The sequence below is a fragment of the Chiroxiphia lanceolata genome, chromosome 20, assembly GCF_009829145.1.
Source record: "Chiroxiphia lanceolata isolate bChiLan1 chromosome 20, bChiLan1.pri, whole genome shotgun sequence".
Taxonomy (NCBI): domain Eukaryota; kingdom Metazoa; phylum Chordata; class Aves; order Passeriformes; family Pipridae; genus Chiroxiphia; species Chiroxiphia lanceolata.
The window spans coordinates 7,236,842-7,256,508 of record NC_045656.1 but is presented as its reverse complement, the minus strand read 5'-3'; the positions used below and the strand labels follow the sequence as shown (position 1 = coordinate 7,256,508).

At 62.3% G+C, this 19,667-nt stretch overlaps 1 protein-coding gene across 6 annotated transcripts in view; it reads left to right on the top strand.

Moving 5' to 3' along the window:
- The window catches only part of MYO18A (myosin XVIIIA), a 37,539-nt gene that overhangs the window by 7,413 nt on the left and 10,459 nt on the right, over positions 1-19,667 (top strand). For 3 of the 6 annotated variants that reach the window (XM_032707436.1, XM_032707438.1, XM_032707433.1), the window contains exons 3-35: positions 3,864-3,920; positions 4,313-4,993; positions 5,198-5,260; positions 5,458-5,535; positions 5,935-5,970; positions 6,599-6,655; positions 7,197-7,284; positions 7,404-7,513; positions 7,590-7,766; positions 7,892-8,102; positions 8,365-8,507; positions 9,204-9,304; positions 9,394-9,457; positions 9,566-9,710; positions 10,084-10,104; positions 11,292-11,303; positions 11,809-11,985; positions 12,064-12,154; positions 12,242-12,434; positions 12,784-12,870; positions 13,475-13,616; positions 13,832-13,991; positions 14,071-14,257; positions 14,347-14,584; positions 15,466-15,575; positions 15,670-15,735; positions 15,992-16,120; positions 16,577-16,720; positions 17,749-17,838; positions 17,924-18,043; positions 18,123-18,234; positions 18,345-18,472; positions 18,615-18,769. In XM_032707436.1, coding sequence (XP_032563327.1) covers positions 3,864-3,920; positions 4,313-4,993; positions 5,198-5,260; positions 5,458-5,535; positions 5,935-5,970; positions 6,599-6,655; positions 7,197-7,284; positions 7,404-7,513; positions 7,590-7,766; positions 7,892-8,102; positions 8,365-8,507; positions 9,204-9,304; positions 9,394-9,457; positions 9,566-9,710; positions 10,084-10,104; positions 11,292-11,303; positions 11,809-11,985; positions 12,064-12,154; positions 12,242-12,434; positions 12,784-12,870; positions 13,475-13,616; positions 13,832-13,991; positions 14,071-14,257; positions 14,347-14,584; positions 15,466-15,575; positions 15,670-15,735; positions 15,992-16,120; positions 16,577-16,720; positions 17,749-17,838; positions 17,924-18,043; positions 18,123-18,234; positions 18,345-18,472; positions 18,615-18,769 — 4,373 coding nt within the window. The remainder of the gene's footprint in view (positions 1-3,863; positions 3,921-4,312; positions 4,994-5,197; positions 5,261-5,457; positions 5,536-5,934; positions 5,971-6,598; positions 6,656-7,196; positions 7,285-7,403; positions 7,514-7,589; positions 7,767-7,891; positions 8,103-8,364; positions 8,508-9,203; positions 9,305-9,393; positions 9,458-9,565; positions 9,711-10,083; positions 10,105-11,291; positions 11,304-11,808; positions 11,986-12,063; positions 12,155-12,241; positions 12,435-12,783; positions 12,871-13,474; positions 13,617-13,831; positions 13,992-14,070; positions 14,258-14,346; positions 14,585-15,465; positions 15,576-15,669; positions 15,736-15,991; positions 16,121-16,576; positions 16,721-17,748; positions 17,839-17,923; positions 18,044-18,122; positions 18,235-18,344; positions 18,473-18,614; positions 18,770-19,667) is intronic. The other 3 variants (XM_032707437.1, XM_032707435.1, XM_032707434.1) reach the window with 2 other exon arrangements.

The following is a 19,667-nucleotide window of genomic DNA, read 5'->3' as shown; positions in this document are numbered from 1 at the left end:
AGGGGTGCACCACACCTTTGCCGGTGCTGGGGAGCACAGGTAGGGGTGCTGGGTACGGTTGGGGGTCCCTCATGCAAGGTGCCGGCACACAGGGAGGCCCAGCTCTCCCCCAGGCTCCACTAAGCTCCCTGGAATGTTTCTGGTCCTAATTTAAATAAAAATGATCCTTTTTGAAACAGGAAATTATAGACATATTTTGGGCTGTTGCTGTGGAAGCCCCTCCCTGGCTGGAGTGGGACGGTGCCGGGTTCTCTGTGTACCATGGGGGGTTTAACCCCCTCACTGGGTCTGTGCTGAGTCACCCTTGTCCCCACGAACCTGGCTGGGCAAGGGGAGCACCCGCCGTGTCCTGGGGGGTTGTTGGTCCTGTGAGGTGCATGGGGGGCCAGCCGGTGGCACGGTGTGGCTGGGCATCGGGGACCGGGTGTAACTCCCTCCATGTCCCAGCCTTGCTCCCGGTGTAGAGGAGCCAGGCTGGCTCAGCTCCACGCCTGTATTTATTTATTTACCAGTGAAATTCCTCAGGCAGGGCCCAGGCATGCGCCGGCCCAGCAGAAATATTCCAGAAATGCCTCTGACCACTCCAGTGCTTCAGCAGGACCACAGGCATTCAGCGGCTGCGGTGGTGGACCCTGCGTACCATGCGTGCCCACTGTCCTTGGGCACCCAGGTCCCTGGAGTTTGCTGTCCCCAGAGTGCAAGACCACTCTGCTATGGCATGGCTGGGTGCCCCATGTTGCACTGGGGTGGGGATGTGGGACTCTTGTTGTGCTGGAGGCGCTGTCTCCATTTTTCCATGCTTGGGAAGTTCTTGGTTTGGCTCTTTTTCTGTCCTCACTGCAGGGTTGGTGCTGCTGGGGTGCCCCAATGTGGGGGGGGTCCCAAGGGGTCCTGGGGAGGGGGCTTGTATCCAGTGGGCTCAGCTATAGACCAGTGCGTCTCTGACAAATTTCCTAAAGGAGAATGAGAGGAATATCCTGGCCAGGCAGAAATGCCTCATCACCAAACGCCCGGGCTGGGCATCCTGGTGGAGGTGGTCTGTGGGAGATGGGCTCCTCCCTGCTGGTGCCTCCTTGCCCACACTACCTAGGGACATTGGTATCACTACAGGCACTCTCAGCTGTGCTGTGCCAAGGGTGTTTGCTGTGGCCTGTCCCTTGTGGAGCACGGCGTGCCAGTCCTGTGGGCCAGGAGGGATATGGCCTAGTGCTGGCATTCCCAGCATGGGGATTTCCAACCTGCCATTGGCACAGCTGTCCCAGTCAGGCCAGGACCTCCTGCTTCTCCGGGGAATGTTTTTTGGCTCAGGGCACATCTGTGTTGGTTTGGTTTGTCCTGGACCTGCCCATTGTGCCCGTGCCCAAACGGTCACCGCTGCCCCTCCATGCCGGCGTGCCTGGCTCCCTGCCGCCGGCCTCCTCCCGGCAACCCCCGCGCAGGGAGGCCCCCGACCCCTGGCCCCTTGCCCGCCGCCCCGCTCCTGCTCTTTCCAGGGACACCTTGGACTTCCAGAGGCGGCTTTGCCATGAAAGTGTCTTTACCATGGACTGCTGCGCCGTGCTGGGGTGCTCTCCATCTCCAGCAGCATTTTGGGGGGGGCTGTTGTGTTCATGGGAAAGGCAAAGGAGGAGCAGAAGTGTCAGGGCTGCGCCGCCTGGCACGACACCAGGCACACTGCTCCAACACTGGGCACCCTGCCACGGCACCCCGGGCTGCAGGAGCGTGCAACCCTGTCCCTTGTGGCACAGAACTCTCCCTGGCTCCTCCAGCTCCACAGCTGCAGTCAGTCCGGGGGTGTCTTCCCCCACTCCCTCCGGGAGGACAGTGGACGGAGGCTGGGCAGTTCCCCCCCGCGGCAGAGCCCACATCACTTCCTCTGGCAGTGGCGGCGGTGACGGTGGTGGTGGTGAGGCCCCACTGCCCGCGTGTCCCCCCCAGCTCTCCCTCCGGCTGCTGCGTGCGCCGGCGGGGCCCTCGCATTCCTCGGCTATTTTTAGGGTGGCCCTATCAGCCCAGCTGTCCCCGTGCTGCGGCTGCCGCCCCGCTAGTGCCTCTCCCACCGTGCTGTACTGCGCTCGCCCCGGCGGAAACCCCGCTCCTGGCTCCCTCTGGTAAGGTGGGGACCCCCAGCGTGTCCAGCACAGCTTGGGGGAGCACGAGGGGGGCACGTGGGAGACAGTCCTGCCACTGGGATTGGGGGCTGCGAGGCCAAACCCACCCCCGGGGCGCTTTGGTGGCCGGGGGTTGTTTGTTTTGGGGACTCCAGCATTGGTGCTCTCTGGGGATCTTTGGGGTGCCAGGCTGCCTGGAAGTGGAAGCAGAGGGTTTGGGAGCTCTGGCCCATAGGCAGGTTTGTTTCTGGACCCCCGTGTTCAGCCTGTGCTCCTGGCACTGGTGTATCACTATGGTGAGGGGGATGGGGTACAGGGGATCCCTCAGGGACAAGTTGGTGTGTGCCCAGACAGGCCGGTTGGTTTGGCGGCCGGGTGCTCCTCCACACGGTGCCTGGCCCTGGGAGGGGGATTTCTCCCCGATGGCCCCAGGCACAACCCCTTTGGGTTGGAGAGCGGGTGCCAGCCAGGGCAGTGGGTCCCATCAGGGCTACCCGGCTATTGGCACGGGGTCAGGCTCAGAATAAACCCTGACTGTCAGGGCAAGCAGAGAGCTGGGGTAGAAAATATCCCTTCTCTCACCCTGGCATTTGCTTACTACAGCAGGCTGGCCTGCTCAGGGGAATGGGGGCATGATCCTGAGGCCTGACTGAAGGGGCTTTTTTTGCAGAATGAGTTTTGTCAGGTGTCAGATTGGTCACCTGCCTGTCCCCAGAGCCCCTCCTGTGGGCGCTGTTTGTACGCTGAGCAAGGCCAGGTGGGCTCAGACCCCCATTCCTGAGGATCCCAAGTGGGGAAGGACACATCCCTGTAGACTGTGCCATGGTTTGGCTTTCTGTGTGCTGTCCCCAGCCCATCTCACCTCTGCCTCTCTCCCCAGCCAGGGCTGCAGCTCCATGAGACATCACCATGGCGTTCTCATCCCGGTTTGCGTTCTGGGAGCAGAAGGGAAGTCTCTCTCGCATGTTTGCCTGCGCCCCACATTCGGGTCACGCTGCTGACCAGTTCCCTCAGTTTGCCCAGCGCTGGCACCGTGTTTGGAACAGCACTCCTGGCCTCACTGTGCTGCTGTGCCAGGGGCCGTGCTGAGCAAACGGGGAGCTTGGAGCGGAGTCACCGACGCGGCCACGCATGCGATCACTAACACCATCACTAACCGCTTTGCGAGTGGCTGGTGCAGCCCCTAACACGGCATGAGCCACCCCAGTGCCACCAGCCACCCAGGAGCTGTGTGATGGCAATCCCACGGGATGCACCGCAGTGTGAAGCTGAGTCCTGGCACTCAGAGACAAGGCTCAGGACAGGGTTTGACCATCCACCCCCCAGAGCCCCTTGGTCACCCCGCTCGGCAGGGAGCTGGCACACCCCATGTGCGGCTGCTGCAGAGATTAGCTGGTGACACTTAAAATGTGCTGTGACGCCTGGGGAGTGACTTGCAGAAGGACAGAGCCCTGTGGGAGCAGTAATGGGCCTCTGTACCAACTCACTCACTGACTGCACGTGATGAGGCGGCCCAGGCCAGGCAGGCAGAGCATGTACCTCTCCCACTTTTGGGGTTTGCCATAACTGGGGCGCATCTCTGCGCTTCCTCCTGCTTTTTTGGCTGATGGGAAGCCTGGAAGGACGTGCATCCTTTTCCCTGCAATGGGCTGCAGATTGGGGCTGGCATGGAGTGATGGTCCTGGTGAGTTTTCTGGCAGCAAGGCCTCACAGTGGGCTGAAACGTGCTCCTCTTGTTTGTCTGACCCTCAGGTCAAGGACGAGGACAAATCTTTAGCTGTGAAAAGACCCGTGAAGGAGGACGGGCCTGTAAGTGTCACAGGGCATGGGCAGGGTGGAGCTGTGTTAGGGATGGGGCTCACCCTTGGTGGGAACAGACCCCATGCCAGGGTTGGGGACACCATGGAGGGTCATGGGTTCAGTGATGCCCTGAGCACTGAGTTTTACCCCTGTGCTGGCAGCCTGAGGGTTGATGGGTCCCTGTGTGTGGGGAAGGTAGGTCACCACTGCTCCCTGCTCTGGGATCTGGTGGGGAGCTGTAGGTTGGCTGGGGAAGGGGACTGGAAGCTGTGTCCCCCAGTACCGGGGTCTGGCCAGGAGTTGTGCTCTGTGGCAGGGCACAGAGCCTTGGGCACCACCATGTCCCAAGCAGAGGGTCCGTGGCTGGACCTCCACTCACACCAGTGTCGTTGTGGCTGCAGTCAGAGAGCCCGAAGGATGTGGCATCTGCACCCCTGAAACCTGAGCCCTCAAAACCTGAACCCCCGAAATCTGAGCCCCCAAAACCTCCGCCTGCGAAGAGCCCTGAGCCACCTGCTGGGAAAGGGAAGAGCCCAGAGCCGGTGCTGAACGGGGCGGCCATGAATGGGCTGGAGGGCCCGGCTGCTGAGGCACAGGAGGACGACGGCCAGGGCCTGTCCCGCCGCAGGGTGGTCCGGGTGGTGCGCAAGGTGGTCCGCAAAGTCCTGCCAGGGGAGGACACTGGCAGTGCCAAGGAGCCAGGGCAAGATGCCAAGTCTCCCGAGCCAGTGCCACCCCCCAGGAAGGAGGAGACAGGCCGTGCGGGTGTCCTGGCTCCCCCGGCCCCACCACCACCTCCCCCCGCTGTGGTGCCGGCAGCCCCTGCCAGGCCGGAACCCAAGGATGAGATCTCAGCAGGGCTCAAAACCCTCATGGCAAAGGGCAAAACCAAGGAGCACCGGCCGCGGCTCCGGCCGGGGGACAGGCAGGAGAAGTCCCCCGAGCCGGCCGGTGGGGACGCGAAGCCGTCCCTGTCCCCGGGCACTGAAGCCAAGCCAGAGCCGCTGGTGCAGCCTTCGGGAGGGAAAGCGGAGCCAACAAAGGCATCTGCTCTGAAACCCACCGCCCTGGAGAGGCACAAGGTACCGGTGTGTGCACGACGGGGGATGCTCTAACCCGGCAGTGGGTTGTACCCCCAGCTCAGCATGGTGTGAGCTCACCTGCATGGTTTGCAGTGGTTTTGGGGTGTGTGGTGTGGGTGGGGGTCACTTTTTTGGGGCAGTGGTGTGTGCTGTGGCAACCCCATCACACTGGCCCTTGTCTCCCCTCCATTTCATATGGAGAAGAAGCAGCAGACCAGCGAGAAGCGGCCGACCCCTGTGAAAACTGCCCCGACGCCCCCTAAGCAGGTGTGTAGGAGTGGGGACCCAGGTCCCCAGGCACTGTGGGTACCTGCTGGTACCCCAGCTGTGCCAGTGTCAGCACCTTCACCCTGCTGGGCTGCAGGGCTGGGGAAGCCTTTGCAATGGCTGTGCTGATGCCCGCGTACCAGGGCTGCAGGGGCTGTGGGGTGGCCGACCTGGGGCTAATGGTGCTCTGCCTCCAGGCTGCCCCCGGCCCTGCGTCCCAGCTGAGCCCATCTGAGGAAGCGCAGCTCCGACTGGAGAGGATCTTCACTACTTCTGTAATTCCAGGGGTGTTGGTGCTTGTGTGTTGCCTTCCCAAGGATGGGCAGGCATGGGCACCGTGTGGCTGTCCTGGGCATGCCGTGTGCTCTGCACATGGTGACTGTACCCCTGTGCCTGGCTGCCAACCCCATGATCTGAGTGGCAGCAGGGGATGGATAACTAGGGCTGTTGGTGGGTTTGGAGATCACTGCCCAGACCAGTGTACCCGGGCGTGGGGAAATGCTGGCATCCCCGTGGGAGCCCAGGCACACTGTGGTGGCTGGGATGGATGATGTCCTGGTGGTGCCATATGAATCGTGGCTGTGCCAGGGCCCTATGGCCTGTCAGGGTGCTGCTTCTGCTCTCTGCCTCTCACCCCTTCTCTTCTTTCTCTCCTGCTTCCTTGCTGCCGTTAGCTGGACCCCGCCGCCTCCGCCTCGGCACCCAGCCAGGTACTGTACCCCCGTCCTCAGGAACCCTCTGCCTCCACCAGCGACCCCCCGCCATCCTCTGTGTCCCACTGGGCTGGCATCTGCGCCCGCGCCTCGTGCTGGAGCGTAAGGCTTTCCCATCCCACCCTGCTCTGTGGGCTGCCACGGCACCCACGGGGCTGGAGGGTGCCAGGGCAGCCGGGGCTGGGTGCCTCTCCCCAGCAGGGCCATGCTGGGAAGCTGGGCATCCTGGGGGGGTGCTCTTGGTGGAGGTGGCACAGCTGGGGCGGGCAGGGGCACGGAGCAGGATGTGAAGGGGCAGAGCACCGGCACAGGCAGGACGCATGGCTTGTGGCGAAGCAGCGCAGTGCTGGCAGAGCTCAGAGCGGGTCAATGCAGTGACCTCCAGCCCCCAGGGCTTTGGCAGCATGGCCTCATGGCCAACATCCTTCCCGGCTCCATGCGTCTCCAGCACAGCGCTGGACATGCCACCCTGCTGTCCACAGCAGTGGCCATGGCACCAGGAGTGCTCACAGGGTGTGGCAAGGTGGCGCTTTGCCCCTGCTCGCTCCCCTCGCCGCTTTCCGTGCTGTTTGCGGGGCAGGGCTGAGCCCTTCTCACCTTCAGCCCTGTCTCTCGGCCTTGCCAGGGTCCAGTGGACGATGCGCCGGCAGCTCCCCTTGGCCCCGTCCCTGCCGCAGCTCAGGTTTGGCTTTAGGGCTTATCCTGCTCTCGGGTGCTGGCTACGCCAGCCCGGCATTTTCCATGCTGTGGTCCTGTACCATGTCCTGTGTCCCCACGTTATGTGCCTGCAGTGTGTCCTTTGTGTCCTACAGCATGTCCCTGCAGCATGTCCCGTGTCCCCACAGCATACTCAGTGTCCCTGCATCCTGACACGTGGCTGGAATGGGTGCCCTGTCTCAGGGCTGCGGTTTGGGAGCTCAGGCTCTCCAGGCTTGCCCGAGGTGGCTGTGGTGAATGAGCCTGTGGGTCACTTGGCTTTATGTCTGCCCTGAGCTGTAGCAGGGCCCTGGTGGTCTCTGCAGCCCCAATCCCACTGGGGTCCCTGGAGACAGTGGGCAAATGGGAACTGGGGCTGGGAACGCTTGTGAAGAATGGCTGTGGCTGGCCAGCATGAGGCCCCGTGGCCAGTCAGCCTGCTCCCTCCAGCCCCAGGGATGTGGGGAGGGGGAAAGACAGAGCAGGGGCAGGTGACCACAACCACTCCACATCCTGCTGTTCCACAGGCCAAATCAGAGGAGCAGATAGCGGCTGAGGAGGCCTGGTACGAGACTGAGAAGGTGTGGCTGGTGCACAGGGATGGCTTCTCCTTGGGTGAGTCAGGGGCACTGCTGGGACATGGCATGCCCTGTCCTTCCTACGGCACATCCCCCATGCAGTGTCCCCAGGGGGCTGCCAGCACGGCCCCACTGAGTGCCCTGTGCCCCTTGCAGGCAGCCAGCTGCGGCCGGAGGCGGGCAGTCTGCTGCCCGAGGGCAAGGTGAAGGTGAAACTGGACCACGATGGAGCCATCCTGGAGGTGGAGGAGGATGACGTGGAGAAGGTAGGGCTGCGGGGCGGGGGGACGGTGGGGCAGATCCCCGTTCCCAGCCTGACGCCCCCCTCGACCTCGCTGCCAGGCGAACCCCCCATCGTGCGACCGCGTGGAGGACCTCGCCAGCCTCCTCTACCTCAACGAGTCCAGCGTGCTGCACACGCTGCGGCAGCGCTACGGCGGCAACCTCCTGCACACCTACGCCGGGCCCACCATGGTCATCATCAACCCGCTGAGCTCCCCCTCCATGTACTCTGAGAAGGTGACCCGTGCTGTGGGGGGCACACCAGAGGGGACAGGCAGCTGAGAGCTGTGGCATCGTGCAGAGGGAGCTGTGGGGTGGCAGGGTGCTGACCCTCGCCCGCTCACCTGCCCTGTCCCCACCAGGTCATGCACATGTTCAAGGGGTGCCGCAGGGAGGACACGTCCCCGCACATCTACGCGGTGGCCCAGGCCGCGTACCGCAGCATGCTGATGAGCCGTCAGGACCAGGCCGTCGTGCTGCTGGGCGCCAGCGGCAGCGGCAAGACCACCAACTGCCAGCACCTGGTCCAGTACCTCGCCACCATCGCCGGCAGCACCGGCAAGGTCTTCTCCGGTGAGTCCCCAGCAGGTTGCGGGGTCCCCGTGTGCCGCCTGCACACGCCCCTTGCTTTGCACTCACAGCCCCCCGCACGTGGCAGCGGCTGGACACGCACCACATGGGCTGTCACTGCCTCACGCTGGTGCCTTTGCCGCACTCTTGAGGGCTGCCATGGTGTGGAGCATGGCATGGGAGCAGCAGCACCGGCAGTGCCGGCTCCAGCTGCCCGCCCGCCGCACAACCCCTGCACCCCACCGCCCTGCTTCTCTTCCTGCAGCGGAGAAGTGGCAGGCTCTCTACACCATCCTGGAGGCTTTTGGCAATAGCAGCACCAGCATGAACGGCAACGCCACCCGCTTCTCCCAGATCATCTCTCTGGACTTCGACCAGGCTGGGCAGGTGGCATCTGCCTCCGTACAGGTGAGGGGGCCGGGATGGCCCCCCCCGGCATGGGAGCCAGCAGTGTGGCTTCCCTCAGTGCGGGAGTCGGTCTGTCCTCACCGGGATGTTGCCCAAAGAAGCTGTGGATGCCCCTGTCACCCCTGGAAAGTGTTCAAGGCCAGGTTGGACAGGACGTGGAGGAACCTGGTTTAGTGGATGGTGTTCCTGCCCATGGCGGGGGGTTGGAACTTGTTGAACTTTAGGGTCCCTTCCAACCCAAACCATTCCAGGACTCTATGATTCTCATGGTGTTTACTATGCTGCAAGCTCTGCTGCAGACCTCCACCAGCTGCCCAGCCATGCTTGCAGCACTCAGCAGCCTGGCATCCTTCTCTTGTCCTTGTTCACACCTAGGTCAGATGGGCTCTCTGTCCCTGCTGAGTTAGTCCCAAAATCGGGGGGACTGTCTTCCAGATGCCTCTCTGGTGTGATGACAGCAGAGCCCTTAAAGTCCAAGAGAGCTGGTCCATGCTACTATAGTAGTATTCACCAGAGAGCAGATGCTTGTGAGCTATTTGAAGGTTACATTCACGTGGTGCCCCGTGGTGGGAGGGAGACCCTCACATCTCTGTGAGAACCCTGGGCAGGCAGCAAGGATGAGACCAGGGTGGGCTGGAGGGTCTCAGTGGGAGCGGGGCACTTGGGGACAGTTCCCGTCTCTCCCACCTCCTCCAGACACTGCTGCTGGAGAAGCTGCGTGTGGCCAGGCGCCCGGCCAAAGAGGCCACCTTCAATGTCTTCTACTACCTGCTGGCCTGCTCCGACAGCACCCTGCGGTGAGCTGGGGGGCGAGGGCACAGCCCCCAGCTCATGGGGGTCTCTGGGGTCTTCCACATGGAGCCAATCATGGTGTTTATCCCCGCAGGACTGAGCTTCACTTCAACCACCTCGCAGAGAACAATGTCTTCGGCATCGTGCCCCCCTCCAAGGTCGCTGCCACAGGGGACTGTGGGAGGGACGGGGATCTCTGGCCCGTTTGAGTGCAGGGGGAGGCAGAACCGGGCTCCCAGACTGATGGCTCCTGTTGTTTCCCACAGCCAGAGGAAAAGCAGAAGGCGACCCAGCAGTTCAGCAAGCTCCTGGCAGCCATGAAGGTGATGGGCATCTCGGGTGATGAGCAGAAAGCCTTCTGGCTCGTTCTGGGGGCCATTTACCACCTGGGAGCTGCTGGGGCCACCAAAGGTAATGAGCTTCTCCAGGCTGGGAGCCATTAATGGGTGGAGGTTTGGGACTGATGAATGCAAGGGGGCCCAGAACCATTGCTGGCACCTGGGCACCTTGCAAACAGCCCCCCCCAGTGCAGCCGAGTCCTGGGGGTATGTGGGGGGCTGTGTCAGCTCAGGGACAGTACCCTGCCACCCTGAGTGTTCTGTGGCACTCAGCTTTGTCCCCATGGCTGGGGTGGTCCCATTAACTGGTGGGAATTGAACACCCCAGTCTCTGGGTTGGCTCCTGCCAACGTGAATGAGAGGGGACCTGGCTGGGGTTGAGGAAGTTGGGGGGGGGGGTGTCCCCCATTCCCAGTGTAACACCTCTCCCTCCATCCTCCTCGCAGAGCCGCTGGCAGACGGAGCTGGTAATGGGGGGGGGGCTCTGCTCTGGTAATGGGGGGGTCTCTGCTCTGGGGGGTGCCACGCGGTGCTGGTTTTGGGGCTGAAACGGGGGCTTGGGATGCTGCTGGTGTGCTGGGACCAACCCTGACCCCCAGCTGGTTCCTGATGCCTATGAGCACCCCTAACCCAGTCCTGTCAGTATATTGGTGGGGTGGGGCAGAGCTGCCCTGGCACCCAGAGTACACCGTGGGTGCTTGGTCTGGCTCCAACAGCACCAGCTTCACTCTCCATCCCTGGGGGTGGCAAATTAGGCTTTGGGGGCTGCTCTTCTCCCCCTGTGGCTTCCTTTTCTCCCCATGGTGCTGGAAACCCCAGTGGTGCTGCACACTGGCAGGAGGGCTGGGGCATGGCAACCCCAAAACGAGCACCTGGAGCTGGTGGCTGCACCTAGGGAATTTTCAGCCCTGGGGGAAGAGATGTGTTGGGGATGAGGAGGGAGAGACTGGAGTGGTCTGAGTGTGCCCTGGGGTGCAGGGTTGGCGCATGTGGTGCTCTTGGGGTGTAGTGGGGGGCAGTGCTGACCCATGGGGTGCTCTTGGGGCACAGTGGGGTGCAATCCTGGCCCATGGGGTGCTCTCAGGGTGCAGTGCTGGCCTACGGCGTGCTCTCAGCGTGCAGTCCTGGCCCATGGGGTGCTCTCAGGGCACTAGAGGGCAGCAGGGCCCCGCCACAGCCACCACAGCGGGATGCTCGGGCAGCTCTGGAGTCTCTTTATAACGGGGGCCCTGCTGGAAGGAACCCCAGATCGTGCTGGGGGGGAGCATCCCAGCCCTGGCTCTGTGCTGCTGCTGAAGCCTCCCCTGCACCTCGTGGACACCGGGGGTGCTCAGAGCCAGCTCAGTCACACCAGCCCTCCCGATTTCCTCATCCTCTTGACACTTGCACCGAGCTGGATCTGACAGCAGCTCTCTGCGCTCTGGGGCAGAGCTGAACTGCTCCCCACCAGTGCCCACAGAGCAGGGGGGCTCACAGAGGAAAGACCTCACACACTTCAGCAATGCCCGGGGAGGGGCAGGCTTGGCATGTGCGTGGCGTGGCGGCGCGTTTTGGCAGGAGGGCCCCCCGTGCCGCGTGTCCCCGCGCCGTCACGCGCCGTTGTTTCTAACCCCTGTCTCTGTTCGCATGGTGCATGCTGCCCTTTGCAATGCAGACGCCGACGAAGGTAAAGTCTTGTTCTCCGCCCGTGTCTCTGGCTTCCCTTCCCACTGCCATCCTGCTGTCGTGTCCCTGCATGTCACCATTAACCTGTTCCCACCTCCATCAGCATCCATGACTTTGTCTGTCCACCACGGTCTGTCCTGCTGTGCTGCAGCTGGGCTGCTCAGTGTGTCATAGAGCAGGGAGATGTCCCTGTGTGTAGGGTGACTCAGAGCCCCAGAGGTCCCCAAGTAGTGATGGCAAGGGGACCCTCACTTCCACACACCGTGGTGTGGCTGTGGGCTCAGCCCTGAAGTGGCATGAAGCCATTCACCCCCCATCTCCTCTGCACCCCAAACATGTCTGTCTCCTCACACCTCAAAACATGCTTCCTGGCCATGTACTCCCACTGTGCCCAGCACCCCCAGCATACTCTGGGGGTCCTTGAGACCATCTAAGCCTGTCTGGAAATGCTCCCCATTTTTGGGGATGCCCTGCCTGGCTCTGAAGCCCCCTTCTCCACCCTCCAGCCGGGAGGAAGCAGTTTGCCCGTCACGAGTGGGCTCAGAAAGCTGCGTACCTGCTGGGCTGCAGCCTGGAGGAGCTCTCCTCTGCCATCTTCAAGCACCAGCCCAAGGCCACTCTGCAGCGCTCCACCTCCTTCCGGCAGGGCCCCGATGAGTCCCCCCTGGGGGATGGTGGAACAGGTAGGGTGAGGTTTGGGGGGACAGCGGGTGGGCCTCAGGGGATGACAGGCTGAGGACACTCAGGGTTACCTTGGCCAGGTCCCAAGCTGACGGCGCTGGAGTGCCTGGAGGGCATGGCATCTGGTTTGTACTCCGAGCTCTTCACCCTCCTCATCTCCCTCCTCAACAGGTATGTGCTGGGAGGGCTGGGGGCAGAGCTGGGGGGTGCATGGCAGCATCCACTCACCCCGCTGAGTCCCTTTTGTGTCCCCCCCAGGGCGCTGAAGTCGAGCCAGCACTCAGTGTGCTCGGTGACAGTTGTGGACACCCCCGGGGCGCAGAACCCTGAGCTGGCAGGGCAGAGCCGGGGGGCCACCTTCGAGGAGCTCTGCCACAACTATGCCCAGGAGCGCCTGCAGCTCCTTTTCCACCAGCGCACCTTCGCCCGCGAGCTGGAGCGATACAAGGAGGTACTGGGGACACCCAGGGCTGCCATTGCCTCCTCCCTTCCTGCCCTCCTGTCCCCACATGAACATCTCCTCTGTGTCCCCCCTGATTTCTTTGGCTGTGGAGCACGGCAGAGGAGAGCTGGGCTGGGAGGTGATGGGGTGGCTGTGAGTGGTGGTGGTGGTGAGATCACTGCTGCTGCTCCATCTTGGCACTGACAGCCTGAGGGGACCCTTCTATGTGTCCTGGTCCCCCCTTGGCATGTGGCATCATCCTAAACCTCATTGAGACCAACATCCTGACCAGCTCCTGGTCCCAATCACTGCTACTCCGTGGTGTGGGCATTCACTTGCCTCTGTTCCCCCTCACCAGGAGAACATAGAGCTCACCCTGGCTGATGCTGAGCCCGGCTCCTCTGGCTCCGTAGCTGCTGTAGACCAGTCCTCACACCAGGCACTGGTAAGCACCCACTGCACTTCCTCCCAGCCACAGCACGGCAGCGGATGGGTGGAATTTTGGCACTCAGGTGGTAGTGAGGGGAAGGAAAGGGGTTGTCCTGAATGGCTGTGAGAGCACGGGTGCAAGTATGTGTGCAGCCCACATCCTTGGTGCATCCCCCAGCATGGTTTTCCCTGCTTGCCCTGGAAGCTACCTGTGCTGCAGGCAGGGGACCTGGAGACTGTGTGTGATCCCTGGGGTGCTCCAGTCCTTGAGATCCCTTGAGTGATCTGGTCCCCAAGGTGCTCAGGTCCCCAGGGTGCACAGGTTCCCAAGGTTCTCTAATTCCTGAGGTCCTCCAGTCCCTTTTGGAGGTGGCTGCAGAGACCAGGAGGGCTTCTGGCTCCAGCCCTCGGGTGCCTGAGCACTGCATTTCCCGGCGAGATGCGCTGCTGGAGTGTCCCATATGGGCTCTTTTCCTGCTGGGTCTCCATTAAGCAGGAGGCCTCTTGCACGGTGTGAGGTTGCATGCTCCCTGGGTGGCCTGGGTCCCCTGGGTCACCCCATGTCCCTGCCCTGGGGGACAGTGGTATGCTGGACAGCTGCCAGCGCGGTGTCCCTGCAGGTCCGGTCGCTGGCCCGCACAGACGAGGCGCGGGGGCTGCTGTGGCTGCTGGAGGAGGAGGCACTGCAGCCGGGCGGCAACGAGGACACCTTGTTGGAGCGGCTCTTCTCCTACTACGGCCCACAGGAAGGAGGCAAGAAAGGTATGGGGAAGCCTGGCACTGTGGGAATATGTCCTCTAGACCAGGAGCAACTTTTCTAGTGGAAGGTGTCCCTGCCCATGGAGTGAGGGTTGGAACTCGATGACCTTTAAGCTCCCTTCCAACCCAAACCATTTACCATTCTGTGACTCTGTGACATGCACCAGTAAAGTGTTGGTCCCTGGGGCTGTGCCCAGTGGTTCTGTGTCTTCCCACAGGGCACAACCCTCTGCTCCCCAGTGACAAACCCCGACACTTCCTCCTGGGCCACAGCTCGGGGACTAACTGGGTGGAGTACGATGCCACCGGATGGCTCAACTATGTCAAGCACAACCCAGCCTCCCAAAATGCCTCCGTCCTGCTGCAGGAGTCCCAGAAGTGAGTGGGGTCCTGGGTTGGGAGCATGGCAGGGGGAAGAGGTGGTGTTGGGGGGTGACATCATCTCTGTGCCCTGCAGGAAGGTGATCAGCAGCCTCTTTGCCGGCCGTGGTGGGTCGGCACTGGTGCTGTCGGGCTCGGTGGCGGGGCTGGAGGGGGGCTCCCAGCTGGCCTTGCGCCGGGCCACCAGCATGCGCAAGACCTTCACCACCGGCGTGGCCGCCGTCAAGAAGAAATCCCTCTGCATCCAGATCAAGCTGCAAGTGGTGAGTGAGAGGGTGCCAAGTGGGGGTCCCCACATCTGGCTGGGGCACTGCTGCACATCACCACTCACCCTGCTCTGCCGTGCCTACAGGATGCCCTCATCGACAGCATCAAGAAGTCCAAGCTCCACTTCGTGCACTGCTTCCTGCCCAAGGCAGCGGGGGGCGGTGGGGACCCCCAGGCTCTACCGTGCCGGCGGGTGAGCGGCAGTGAGCTGGAGCTGCCGGCGGAGCACTGCGAGGCCGGGCTCATGCAGCTGGACGTGCCCCTCCTGCGCGCACAACTCCGCGGCTCCCGCCTGCTCGACGCCCTCCGCATGTACCGCCAAGGTGAGCCGTGGCACCGGCACCAGGGTGAGGGGAAGGATGCCGCGGAGGTCCTGGATGTATCTTCTTACTGGGGAGCCAAAGGCCCTCGAGAACCCATTCATCACATGCCCTTGCTCTGAGCCCTGCAGCTTCCAGTTGTCTCCCCACGGCAGTCCTGTCCCTGTCACCCCTCCCCTGGGGGGGCCGTTATCTATGCTGGGGACAGGCATGGCCTTAATTGGGTGTCTCCACTGGTGCCGCTGGTTCCTGGCAGGAATCCCATTGGCATCCAGCCCCTGTCCCACTGGAACGAGGGCCTCTGAGTTGTGCTCAGCAAAGCATTTATCGATACGCATGGCTGGCTGCCTGGCCGAGGGTTTATTGCTTGGAGGCCGAACCCGTCCTGCCGCGATTGGAAATCGATGCCACCCACACACCTCCTGGATTGGTGGCCGTGGCCAGCCGGCCGTGCTGGGGTCAGAGTTCCCGTCAATACCTCGTCGTTAATTAAGATGTGAAGGCTCAGTGCTGGAGCCTGATGCAGGAGTTGGCTGCAGCTCAAAGTGAAGCCGGAGCAGGACTTGCACAGGCAGCATATGTGTTCCTGCTCTACCCCCAAGATGGGATCTGGCCACTTTCTCCCTAGATCCCAGCCAAAATTGCTGGAGGACCCAGCCAAGGAAAACCTCCCGGGGAGGCTCAGGGCATTCCAGCTGTGTTTGGCCCCATGGGGAGCTTGTTCCACGTGGGGTGACCCTGTCAGCTCTCCCAGAAGTTGGGCCTCAGCATGTCAGGGCACACAGGGCTGTCCCTGGCCATCCCCCAGGCATCCTGGCTGTCCCCGACCATCCCCCCAGGCATCCTGGCTGTCCCCACAGCCCCACTCTCCCTTGCTCCCCCAGGTTACCCCGACCACATGGTGTTTGCGGAGTTCAGGCGGCGCTTCGATGTCCTGGCCCCACACCTGACCAAGAAACACGGGCGCAACTACATCGTGGTGGATGAGAAGCGGGTGCGTGTCCTGTGTCAGGGCCAGTGTGTGGTCCAAGGTCCCCTGCGCCCCAGGGTGCCACCATCCCAGTCCTGACACTCCTCCCTCCCCACAGGCAGTGGAGGAGCTCCTGGAGTCACTGGACCTGGAGAAGAGCAGCTACCACATGGGCTTGAGCCGGGTATGGTGCCTGATGCTGGGTGTGGGCAGGGGTGTGCGTCATGGCTGGGCACAGCACGGTGGGCCAGCACAAGGGCATCACTGTTTGCTCCCACCCCCGGCATTCCTTGTGCCTGGGGAATAAAACCCCATGGCAGGACAGGACCAGTGGCTGGGACAGGAGGGGAGAGCTGCATCCCTACCAGCAGGCGGGTGGCACGGTGTGGCTGGTGGGATGCCGGCACCCATCGCCATCCCATCCCCTTCCCCTCCCACAGGTGTTTTTCCGGGCTGGATCACTGGCCAAGCTGGAGGAGCAACGGGACACACAAACCAGCAGGAACATCACCCTCTTCCAGGCAGCGTGCAGGGGCTTCCTGGCACGGCAGCACTTCAAGAAGAGAAAGGTTCGTCCCAGCAACTCTCCCCTCCCCGCTCTGCTGCACAATTTCGCCTAAAATGGGCAGCACAGTCTTTCTGCGCCTCCTGGGCCAGCACCTCCTCCTCCCGCCTCCCCGGGAGCCGTGGGGGGCCAGGGGGAACCGGGGGGCCAGGGGGAGCCGGCAGGGAGGCTGCTGGGCATCGCCACAGCAGGATGAAGCGACGCATCGGCTCCTACTTTTATCATTAGAGAAGGCGTAAAATAGGCGTCTCGGCAGCGCCTCGCCTTCCCAGGATTAGCATTTAGAGGGGCTGGAGAGGATCAAACAGAAGATAGGCCAGTGCAATTAGCCCAAATGCTAACGAAGGGGAGCATGCTGGGGTGCTGGTGGGAGTGCTGAGTGCCCACCCACCCCACTTTGCCCTGCTGGCAGCACCCCGTGCTGACCCTATACCCTGTGCTGACCCTGTGCCCTGCACAGATCCAGGATTTGGCCATCCGGTGCGTGCAGAAGAATATCAAGAAGAACAAGGGGGTGAAGGATTGGCCGTGGTGGAAGCTCTTCACCACTGTGCGGCCCCTCATCGAGGTGCAGCTCACCGAGGACCAGATCCGTGGCAAAGACGTGGGTATCTGTGCTGGGAGATGTTGGATGGAGCAGGGAGGGCTTGGGGGAGCGTTGGCCCTGGGCCCCGCAGTGGGGTGGGATGCAGGACCCCATGGTGGGGTCAGATGCAGGAGCTAACAGTGGGGTGGAATGCAGGATCCCATGGTGGGATGGGAGGCAGTATTCTGCAGTGAGGTGGGATGCAGAACCCAGGGAAGGGTGGGATGCAGGATCCTGTGGTGGATTGGGATACAGGACTCCACAGTGGGGTGGGATGCAGGAGCCCATGATGGGGTGAGATGCAGGACCGTGTCTGCCTGCACCCAGTCAGCGCCAGGCTCGAATTACTCCCTAATTTGCGAATCAGCATGTCATTAGCATCCCGAGAGCCGGCTGTTGCATGAGCCCAATTACAAGCGTGGAGAATGGAAATGAAACCGTGTGCCGAGAGGCATATGCAGGGGCTCCGCTTGCGCTGGCAACCAGACACTGGTGCACCCGCCGAGCCCGCTCGGCACGGAGCCGCTGCCTGTCTCAGCTTTCACCCCGACCTGCTAAGGACGGGTGCCTGAATGGGGGCACTTGGGGTCCCTCCTGCCCCTCTCCAGCCTGTACTAGGACCAGAGGAGGGATGAGGAAGATACTGACAGCCAGACACACCTCCTCAGAATTGGCTGATGGGCCCCAGGCATCCTGGTGGGCCCCTTCTATCCTCACCTGGGCTGGGTGCACCCAAATCCTTCAGTGAGCTGTTGATGAGTGGGTTTGCTCCCACCCCCCTCCCAGGGGATGGGGGGACCCCTCTCCAGCTTTTCTGGGACTGCCTGGCATTTCGACACCATTTATGGGGTTGGAATCAGCTCAGCGGAGGAGCGGGTTGGGGAAAGTCCCTGCCCAGCCTTGGCAGGGGAGAGCAGCCTCGGAGAGCCCCCACCCTGCCCATCCTGTGTTGGGGGGGTGCTGTGGGGGGCGGAGAGCTGCCAAGCTCCTGCCCACCAACCTCTTCCCTGTGCCTGCCCCCTCCCTCACCGCCCGCTCTGTTGCAGGAAGAGATCCAGCAGCTGAAGAGCAAACTCGAGAAGGTGGAGAAGGAGCGTAACGAGCTGAGGCTCAACAGCGACCGCCTGGAGAGCAGGGTAGGTCCTTGCTGGTGCCAAGATGGGGTATGGTGCTCTTCTGGCCTGCCCCAGCCCATGATCCCGTTTTTCCTGCTACCCCCAGATCACAGAGCTGACATCAGAGCTGACGGACGAGCGGAACACCGGCGAGTCAGCCTCCCAGCTGCTGGACGCAGAGACAGCCGAGAGGCTGCGGGCTGAGAAGGAGATGAAGGACCTGCAGGTAAAAACACCTCTCCTCAGCCTCACAGCGTTTCCTGTCCCCCACCCCCAGCACTCACAAAAGCCGTGTTCCCTCCCAGGCAAAGTACGATGCCCTGAAGAAGCAGATGGAGTCAATGGAGATGGAGGTGATGGAGGCTCGGCTCATCCGGGCGGCCGAGCTCAACGGGGAGCTCGATGATGATGATTCAGGTACTGTCCTGCCTCCGGTGCTGGCTGCTGGCACACACTGAGTGTCCCCCTCTCCACAATGGCCCCACACCACCCCCACAACCCCTTGGTGCCCCCATTTCCCTGCACAGGTGGCGAATGGCGGATGAAATACGAGCGGGCAGTGCGGGAGATCGACTTCACCAAGAAACGGATGCAGCAGGAACTGGAGGACAAGCTGGAGGTGGAGCAGCAGGGCAAGAGGCAGCTGGAGCGGAAGGTGAGTGGGGCTCAGCCCTGGGGAACCCCTGGTGCCCTCAGCATGGGGTGGGCTGCTTGGAGCTGGGGGAGCCCATGGCCAGGACATCAGGGATATGGTGGGATCCTGGAGCCCTCACCTCCCTACCTGGTCCTGCCTGCAGCTGGCCGACCTGCAAGCAGACAGCGAGGAGAGCCAGCGCGCGCTGCAGCAGCTGAAGAAGAAGTGCCAGCGCCTGGCTGCTGAGCTCCAGGACACCAAGCTGCACCTCGAGGGACAGCAGGGACGCAACCATGACCTGGAGAAGAAGCAGAGAAGGTGGGGACTGCACGCTGGAGCCAGAGGGTCATCCTTACTGCGCAGCAAGCCCCTGGCGAAGTGGCATTACCATTTTAGCAGGGATTTGGGCACTTCACCAGCTCCTACTTGGCTGGGGTGTCTCCAGCAGGATGGAGTTGCCAAGGTTGGATGTGTTAGTTGTGAGGGGGTCCCTCATACCCTTTTGGGGGACCTGGTGCTGAGTGATCCCCCCTCCATGGGGGCATGCCCCATAGTGGAGGCTGCTGGTACCCTGCATCTCGGCTCGGCACGCGCTGCCACCCCGTCCCCGCTCCCAGCCCCAAAGTTTGCTAACGTTATTAAGCAGCAGGGACGCTTTCATCTCATTATGGTAATGATCACACACACAAATACAGCGAGAGAATCCAATCTAATTAATTTCAATTTCCGTGGATTGGTGTCTGTGCTAATGCAGCTGTTTATTACCCAGCGCGAGGAAAAATGGGGATTAGCTGCTGAGGTGTTTAACTCAGGTCACAAACTCAAGCGTAGGGTTGTTTTCCAAGCCCCAAAGGCAGTGATTTCGGAGCAAACCCGGCTGATCCCATCCCGGGGGCACTGGGAGAGCTGCCACGGCACTTCCTGGCTACAGACTGTGCTGAGCACTCCCCCACCAGGGGTTTGTGTCCCCTCCAGGGGCTCGTGTCCGCTCTGGGGATGGGACCTGTGCCACGTGGGGCCGTGGCACTGGGATGCAGCTGGGGGAGCTGCTCTGCCGCAAGATCCTGTCTCTCCTGGAGACCCCTCAATGTCCTGAAGCCCCTCTGAGTCCTGCTTGGAGGGTTTGGTGTCCCTGACTGCCTCGGTGTATCAAGCCCCTGCCATTAGCAGCCGGCCCCACAGAGCAGCTGATGGTTCTACGGGAGTCGGCACTGTG